The sequence below is a fragment of the Cannabis sativa genome, chromosome 9, assembly GCF_029168945.1.
Source record: "Cannabis sativa cultivar Pink pepper isolate KNU-18-1 chromosome 9, ASM2916894v1, whole genome shotgun sequence".
In the NCBI taxonomy this organism is placed as follows: Eukaryota; Viridiplantae; Streptophyta; class Magnoliopsida; order Rosales; family Cannabaceae; genus Cannabis; species Cannabis sativa.
In genome coordinates, this window is record NC_083609.1 from 24,935,204 (window position 1) to 24,944,262 (window position 9,059).

Below are 9,059 nucleotides of genomic sequence, written 5' to 3' on the forward strand. Positions count from 1 at the left end.
AGTACTATATAGTTTAATATAATAACTTTTAAGAAATATCGCTAACCAATTGCAAGATGACACGTCTAGAAAATGCTAAATACCAACAATAATACTAATCGTATGGTTATATAAATATATAGGGTGTTCACATGAACCAAAGTTTGTTGTTATAACTTATATATATGCTGTACTGTATCAACATTCTTGCTTAGACGCCATGTAATGTATTTTGTGAAGCAAACAGTTGTTATTATGGCGAAAGGAACGTGCATGCACATGGGATCTCGGCCTTGACTTTAGGGCTTTTTATTTAATATATGTATGAGTTTTATGGATCCAATAATTTTGAGATCATAACCTAACCAATTAACTAATTAATTAATCTACATTTCTACGTACGATCGATCAGATATATACTGCATTATAATGGAACACCAAATCAACTTAATTATTCGACTAATAACATTAATTTCCATTGATAACATTATCTTCTTCTTCTTTTGTCCGTAATATTGGAAAATTTACTTGGTTTGACGATCATATCTTTATCTTATTGGACCACATCTAGATTCAATCCAATTATATATTGAATGTTAGATTTTACCATTCGATCTGATCCAGACATCCAATCGATCCAATATCTATTGGATGTTAGATTGGGTCGGTTCAATCCATTGGATGTATTTCAGATATATTTATTGATTTAATTTAAATTTATTGAATAGTTTAGACTTAATATTTTTTTTGGATCGGATCGGATCCATCCAATATTTTAAATTCAGTATGTATTGGATTAGATTAATTGGATCCATCCCATGCATCCAAGAAAAAAAGAATAAAATTTTAATGTTAATTTTTATATACATATATATTTTACGTATAACAATATAAAATCTAATTACTCATTCAAATTAAATGAAAATACTAATTAGTTTGATTGGATGTTAGATGTATTAGATTTTTAGACAACCCATCCAACATCCGATCCAATCCAATTGAATATTTAAAAATAACATCCAATCTGATCCGATCACAATTGGATATCCAATATTGGACGGTCAGTTGTAATTGGATCGGTCGGTTATCATTAGATTGGATAACTTATGCACACCCCTAACTACGAGTATTGCTATAGGGGACATAACATTTAGATGTTGCACTTTATTATTAGCTAATAATATTCTATATAAATTTATTACATTAAATATCACTACAAAAAACTATTACTTGTAGTGATAACATTTTAGTCACAACCAAATTTTTTTGTGACTAAATGTGACTTTTAGTCACAATAAAATGTTATTTGTGACTAAAACATAGTATTTAGTTACAAGTTGTCACTAATGTAGTTTTAGTCACAACAATTATTGTGACTAAAAATATATTTAGTCACAACAAATTGTAATTTTTGTGACTAATACCTTTAGCCACGGACCTTTTAGTCATAATATAGAAATAATAATTTATAATTAGTCACAATTTTTTCACTTTTAGTCACAAGTTTTGTTGTGACTAAAAGTAAGATTTTTTGTAGTGTATATGAGACTCGATACTTAAATATACCAATAGTTATATGATACGTTAGAGGGTACTAGACACTACTAGTACCTTTTAATAGGAACTCTTATACTATTGATAACAACAGTACTACACAAGATCGACCCTAGGCATAAGTGGGTTAGGCCTGTGCCTAGGACTCACCTAGCCTGCTGGCTGCAAAAAAAAAAAAAAATCCACGTGTAAAATACATAGTTGTTTTTTTAGAGATTTTACAAAAATATTGAATTTTAGGTAAATATTTACATTTATACTGCCATACGGCAAAATTTACATTTATATTGTCTTGGCAATATTTTTTTAATAAAAAAAAATTATCACTAGTTATAAGATAACCCATCACTTTCATCATTAGTTTTGATAAAAAAAATTATCACAAGAGATAAGACAACCTATCACTTTTATCATTAGGTTTTATAAAAAAAAAATTATGTCACAAACATTAGCATGTGACTATATTTTGAATATGATGAAAAAGATAATTGAATTTAGTATGGGGTAACGTGTAGCATAGAATAAAAAAAAGACTCAATGTCACTGACGTGACAACTTAAGACAGTAAAAATTAAAGTTTTAAAATAAATACAGTAAATGTATAAAACATACCCTGTATAAAAGTTAATGGTACCGTGTAACAGTATAAAAGTAAATAAATTGATAATTTAAGTATAGAGTGTAAATTTCTCTTTTTTTTTTACTAATTTTGAAAAATACCATATTTATTCACAATAAGAGCCCATTTTTTTTTTCTATAGCTCATTAAATTTGAGGACCAACCGTAGTACCACATTTACTAAATTATAATTATAATTGAAATAATTTATGACATGTTTTTTAAACTCTAATTAGTATTAATAATTCCATGTTGAACAAAGATACAAATAGAGTAGACAAAGATATGATTTCATAATTTGTTTTATGTTATTTACTTAAATTGATAAGAAAGAAATATAAAATATTTCATATTTTTTCACACTTACAAAACAGGGTCTACCAATAACAACCCAAAATATTTGTTAGTACGGACAAATAATTAGAATGTTCTCTTTATAACTTCATCGACAGAAGCCACCTTTTACCAACAGCTCCCAAGAAGTATTTGTTGGGTTTTGTGCCCTAAATAAAACCCTTTACAATCTGATTAGTTATCAATATAAGAAATTTGAAGTGATTTATGTTTGCATGAATTTTACATGCTTATGGTTTCATATGTTTATTATGTTTATACACAAAATCTGTTAAGTCCAGATCATATGTTTATTCACAATTACAGTATTGTCAACACAGTGGAATGTGATTGTGATTATATGATTCAAAAGACTAAGTCCCTGTTTCATCAGTGTTTTGGATTTACACTGATGTGATAATCAGCGATGATGTGTACTTACACTTGGAGTAAGTGTTATGTTCTTTCCAGGACATTGGTAAAGTATACTAGTTTCGAATGTATGGAGTATACCTTGGACTGGACCGATATTGAACTTAGTAAAGATATTATAAACTTACCGTTGTATCTTTCCAAGTCAATATCAGTAGTTGATCTTAAGATTAAAAGAATCTAAATCCTGATATGCTTAGGCTCAACTCAGGAGTGCTATTCATGTTCTTTGATTTATTAGTTAAGCCTACTTTTGGGTCAGGGTGATACGTATATTTTGGGAACATGATAGTATGATTGAGTGGGAGTGCTGAACATAAATATGGAATCTATAGCTTCTACTAGTGTATAGAAGTCAAGTGATGATTCCCTTCGAGCTTAGCTAAATAGAAGTAAATGGATGAGCTCTTGTTTAAGTGACTAATTCTTATATCACTAAACATCATTTACAGGTAGCTAAGTGTTTTAAGGGACAAAATACGTTGAGGGGTGAGAACGGTAAAATTAACCCATCTCGATGTAAATCATCTATATAGAGGATCTTTGGTCACAATAAGATTATAACAATGGTTAAATGAGATAACATATCTATATCGTGGAACATATAATATGCTCTATATAAGTTTGAGAGTGCAATTCTAAGTTCTAAGAGTGGATTCAACGAGGAATTAATAAGTAGGGATTTACTTAGTAAATTTGGTTCACTTATTGGAAGCTCAGCATATAGATCTATGGTCCCCATTCTAGTTGAGACTATATTGCTTGTAAGACTCAATAATTCATTTGTGATTAATCAATTATAATTCTAAAGTTAGACTATGTCTAATTTGTGAATTTTCACCAAGTAGGGGTGAAATTGTAAGGAAAAGAGATTCTAAGTTTATTTATTAATTAAGAGACTCTATATGTGTAATTAATAATTATATTAAATGACAATATTATTTAATAATCTATTTTAGTTATTAAATAATTAGTTTTGGCATTTAAATGGTTAGAATTGGAAAATTCGCGTTTTTGAGAAAATAGAAATAAAAATTGTGAAAACTGCAAAACCCAAGTGAGGCCCAATAAACACCTTGCCCGGCCACTTAAGCAGGTTTTTCAAATTGATATTGTTAGAACTATTATTTTCTGTAGTGACAAATTATGTCCTGTAGCATTCTAGTTGCGTCTGGGACTCGTAGTGTTTTGTCTAGGGTTCGTACTGTTAGTGTTAGTCCACGTCAGCAAAGATATTTTAGGTTTTAATTGTTCAGATGGTAACAGCTGTCTATTTCAGGTTTCTTGGTTTAGCTGGGTATAAATACGATTTCTGGGTATTTTGCTGACGAACTTTTGATCGGAGATTTGGGATTACGTTTCTTTCGTCTTGTTTCTTCTGTATGTTTCATGGCAGGTCAGATCTTGGAGCTTGAGGATGTTCATCTATGGCGGAATGATCTGAATCTAGAATTGCTGAGTTCAAACTGAAGGGAGTTCAGTGTCATCTTCATCATCAGATCTGAAGGGATTTCAGGTTGAAGACATGTTGAAGAAGAGCTCAGTTGCAGCACAAGGGATTGTGCATTAACAATCAGTGTTCTTGATTGTTGTTGGTAATTCATTACTAATTGCTGTTAAGGTTGTATTTGATTCATTTAGAGAGAATTGGAAATTGTAATATGAACCTTTGAGAATTAGTGGATGAATTTACCCTGGTTCGGGGAACCCAAGCACTAGTCGGCTGAGATGTGTTCTCAGTGCAGATGAAGCTTGTAAAATTCTGGTGTTGAATCTTTGATTTTGTTCTTTTTATATTCAAGCTTAAATCAAGATAAAATCAATCTAAATATGAAAAAGATAGGTTAGACAAGAACTTGGGCTTACATTTGGTATCAGAGCCAGCTATTTCTGTTAGAAATATTGATCCTTAGGGTTCTTGCAAGATTCGTTATTCTGAAATTTATTGTTGCTGCAATTCTTGATTTTTCTGCATTTTTTCTTTCTGCAACACCCAGTTGGAACTAACCCCCTCTCCAGACACGACTCTGGGAGTATACTGCTCTCTATCTTTGTTTTGTTTTTCCTTGTTAGTACAGGAATGGAGATGTTCAGAGAAGGAGGATCCACATCACGACCCCCAATGCTGGAAGGTGCTAATTACCCATACTTGAAAACCAAAATGCGAGCATTCTTAAGGGCGGTGAATGAAAGAGTTTGGATGGCCATAGAAGATGGTTGGACATGCCCAACGATGATGGATAACGGTGTCACCAAACCAAAACCTACGAGCTTGTGGACTCCAGATGAGATGGAGAGGGCCAATTTTAATTCGAAGGCCATGCATGCTTTGTTCAATGCAGTGTCCACAAATCAATTGAAGGTCATTGGAAACTGTGAGATGGCCAAAGAGGCTTGGGAAAAACTACGAATTAAAAATGAAGGAACGGATGCTGTAAAGAAATCCCGTCTTCGTGCTTTGGCAAAAGCGTTTGAAGATTTATCAATGGAGGAAGAAGAAACGGTGGTTGAGTTCCATGCTAAATTGTGTGACATATCAAATGAATCTTATGCTTTGGGAAAGACTTATTCTAATGCAAAGCTAGTTCGTAAAGTCCTTGGAGTTCTACCTAGGAGATTTATGTCTAAAGTAACCTCCATTGAAGAAATGAGAAACGTGGAGGAACTGGATCTTGATGAACTGATTGGATCCTTGCAGAATTATGAAATGTCATTAACAAGGTGGAAGAAAGAAAAAAAGAAGATGGATGTGAACAAAGAAAAAGGGGACAACAATATTGCGTTCATTCACAAAGAAGAAAATAAGTCTATCCCAGATTTGTCTGCTGGTTTCTCAAATGAAGCTGTAGATTTGCTGACCAAGAACTATGCAAAATTCTTGAAAAAGAAGTACAAGAAACTGTGTTCCGAAGGTAAGAAAAATGCTTCCAAAATAAATCCTCTTGGGAACTTCTGGCCTGGTCAGCAACCCAGTGACAATAAGAGCATGGGCATTCAATGTAGAGAATGTGATGGGTTCGGACACATTCAGGCCGAGTGTGCTAACACTCTCAAAAATAAGAAATCCCTTATTGCCACCTGGAGCGATAGTGACGAAGAAAAAGACTCTATTGCAAGCAAAAGTTCTAATGAGGATAAACAGGTAGTGGCTTTCATGGCTCAAAGTCATCAGTCTGTTGAATCTGAGGATGATGGAGTCTCCACTGTGTCTGAAGTCGACAGTAATGGAAGACAAAATGCATATGAAGAGATGTTTGCTCAATGGGAATATATGACCAAGCAGATTAGAGGTCTGAATAGTGCCAAGGAGCAGATAGAGTCTGAAAAAGTCAAGTTGGAGGACACTGTTAAGAATCTCAACAAACTTCTTGATGAGAAGGACAATGAGATCTACAAGCTTTCAGCTGAACTCATAAAAGCTAAACAGGCTTTAGAGTTTATCCCTCCAGGAACGACTGCCATCAATCAAACTCTTCAACTTCAAAAACCTTATGGTGATCGAACCTCTATCGGATACAAGATGTTGTATAAGCAAGGAGATAACTTGGGGGTAGAAGAGTCCATTACACCAGTGATCAACCTAGACAAAAAGGATGACAAGCAATCATCATTTCCCTCGACACCTCAGTCCTCAGACCCCACTGGAAAATTCCATGTTCCATCTGGACCTACCAAGGTGAAGTTAGAAGGAAGAAGAATTGCCCCGGAGAATATATCTCAGATGGAGAGATTCATCCCAGTGTGTCACTTCTGTAACAGGAGGGGTCATATTCGACCCAGATGCTATAAGCTGCAGAACTACTTGAAAGCTATGATCAATCGACCTATGAGTTTTCAAAAACCCAATAAAACTCAAAAGGAAGGATCTCAGTGTGAGTGGAGATTGAGGGCTGATCGTGAATCGAATGTTGGGTTGGTAGCTCAAGTTTCACTGTTTGCATTTCTGGAAGGACAGTGGTACTTGGATAGTGGTTGCTCTCGACACATGACAGGCAACAAGAAATTGTTAGTCAATTACAAAAAAGCAAAGGAGGGAGTTGTCACTTTTGGTGATGGAAATAAGGGCCATATTATTGGAAAAGGAGACTTGGTGATGAGTAGAGCTGCACCTCTTACTGAAGTACTGTATGTGAAAGGACTCAAGGCAAATCTGAAAAGCATCGGTCAACTTTGTGATGCAAATTACACTGTAATTTTTTCTAAAACTCATTGTTTAGTTTCATTTGATGGGTGCTCAGTCTTAACAGGGAAGAGATCTAGTGATGGTAGTTATTTGTTGGACAATGTTGTCCTATGTAATAGTGCATCATTAGATAAATCAGATATTGGAGACTTTACTGCTATTCCAAAAGTTTTAACCAAAAGAAATAAGAGTGTTAAATCATCACCCCGTCTTTCAAGAGCTCATTCACTATTATTAGTGCTATGGTATGGTCTTCTAAACCTTATACTGTTGAATCTTGGGTTTAAACAAAGAAATAATGATGTTTTTGTCCTAGTGTATGCTGGTTTTGATCATGTTGTACATCGTACTCCATTGCTTCAAAAGAAATATGATACACACATGATATGTTGTCTAGTGTTCCTCATTGCTTGTTTATGTGTCTTCATGTGTGATAATGAAGTTTCACAAACATTTCTCAAAATGCACGTTGACTCAAAATATATAGATAACGGATATCATTTTTTAGAATTGGTTGAGTAAAAATACATTGGATAATCACATATTATTCTTGATGCTCTCTTGGATTTTTGTTTAATAAAGCCTTGAATTCTCATATTAATGTGTGCAACTTGGGAAGTTTTTTTTATGTGTTCTATCTGATTAATTCGTTGTGGTATATGATCATTATCTTTCTCTGTTTGTTCAGCTAAGCCTTGATTGCTATCATTTTTTTTTTCTATGAGTCACTTCATGTCCCATCTACAGGTTCTCCAGTTCTATTGAGGAAGCTCTAAATATGTGAATTTTTCAGGATCTTTTGAACCTTTATTTTTCCCAGCTAAAAAAGCTACCTCTTTTAGATGCAATGGGAAGAGCTTTCTTTAGTCCATTTACTAATAAGTAGTATGCTCCTTCTATATTAGTATTTTTGATTAAAAGAGAACGGCTACATCTCTGAGGGAGAGTGAAAGCCGTAGCTGGTTGCAAAAGAAAGAGCCGGAGTGTCTAAAGATAAAAAAAGGCAAAAAAAAAAAAATGGGCAGCTTAATAAAAATTTTGAGAGAGTGAGCCAATGTTCTCACATGAGGTCACTTGCACACACTGAAGAAAAATCTTGGTTCAAAATCCTGTAAAAAATTCCTTGTTTATTGTCTTTCTCAAGTGTGTGTGAATATGTGGATTGGTAGAAGTTGTCTCATCTTTTATTAAGTATGGCTCATTGTGAAGTTGAATGAATTTGTTCTTTGCTCAAATGATCATTGCTCACTTGTTAATTGATTAGGCCACTCATTGTGTTTCCTCTTTACAAGTTGAACATGTTAATTCTTGAGATATATCATTTGGCATGTTTTTGATTGAAATAAAAATAAATCTCATTTGTAGCATCATTCGTAATATTGTGGTGTTGTGATTGTTTTGCTTAGTCAATCTCTCATTTTTTTATCTAATATCCATATGTTTTAGGTCATGTTGTGAGATGGTTTGTCTTTCTTCTTTAATGTTGTAATAGATACTTTGGAATTTCTTTGCAATGAGGAGTCTATGTTGCATTTTCTGTCGCCATTCAGGGGGAGCTCGTTGATAAACTTCTTATTTTCTTAGGGGGACAATTTGACATGGATTATGCTCAATGAAGGGGGAGAAATACTTATCCTTTGTGTGTAAAGTGGTAGTGGTGCATTTGTTGTTTGGTTGTTTAAAGTGTTTGCTTTTCTGTTTGTTTAGACTCTGTTATATTTTGATGGTTGCTTTGTTTCGCACTGGTATTGTTGTCATTGACCATAATTTGTCAAGGGGGAGATTGTTAGAACTATTATTTTCTGTAGTGATAAATTATGTCCTGTAGCATTCCAGTTGCGTCTGGGACTCGTAGTGTTTTGTCTAGGGTTCGTACTGTTAGTGTTAGTCCACGTCAGCAAAGATATTTTAGGTTTTAATTGTTCAGATGGTAACAGCTGTCTATTTCAGGTTTCTTGG

The 9,059-nt window shown here is 33.6% G+C and overlaps 1 protein-coding gene across 1 annotated transcript; it reads left to right on the forward strand.

Annotated features, from left to right (window-relative positions):
- Nucleotides 1–4,997: 4,997 nt before the first annotated feature.
- Nucleotides 4,998–7,622, forward strand: LOC133031316 (uncharacterized). Its single transcript, XM_061104798.1, has one exon. The coding sequence runs from the start codon at nt 4,998–5,000 to the stop codon at nt 7,620–7,622; it is 2,625 nt and encodes an 874-aa protein (XP_060960781.1).
- Nucleotides 7,623–9,059: the final 1,437 nt, after the last annotated feature.

What these genes read in the sequence shown, in the direction of transcription:
- LOC133031316 (XM_061104798.1), top strand. Translation starts at nt 4,998, where the DNA reads ATGGAGATGTTCAGAGAAGGAGGATCCACATCACGACCCCCAATGCTG.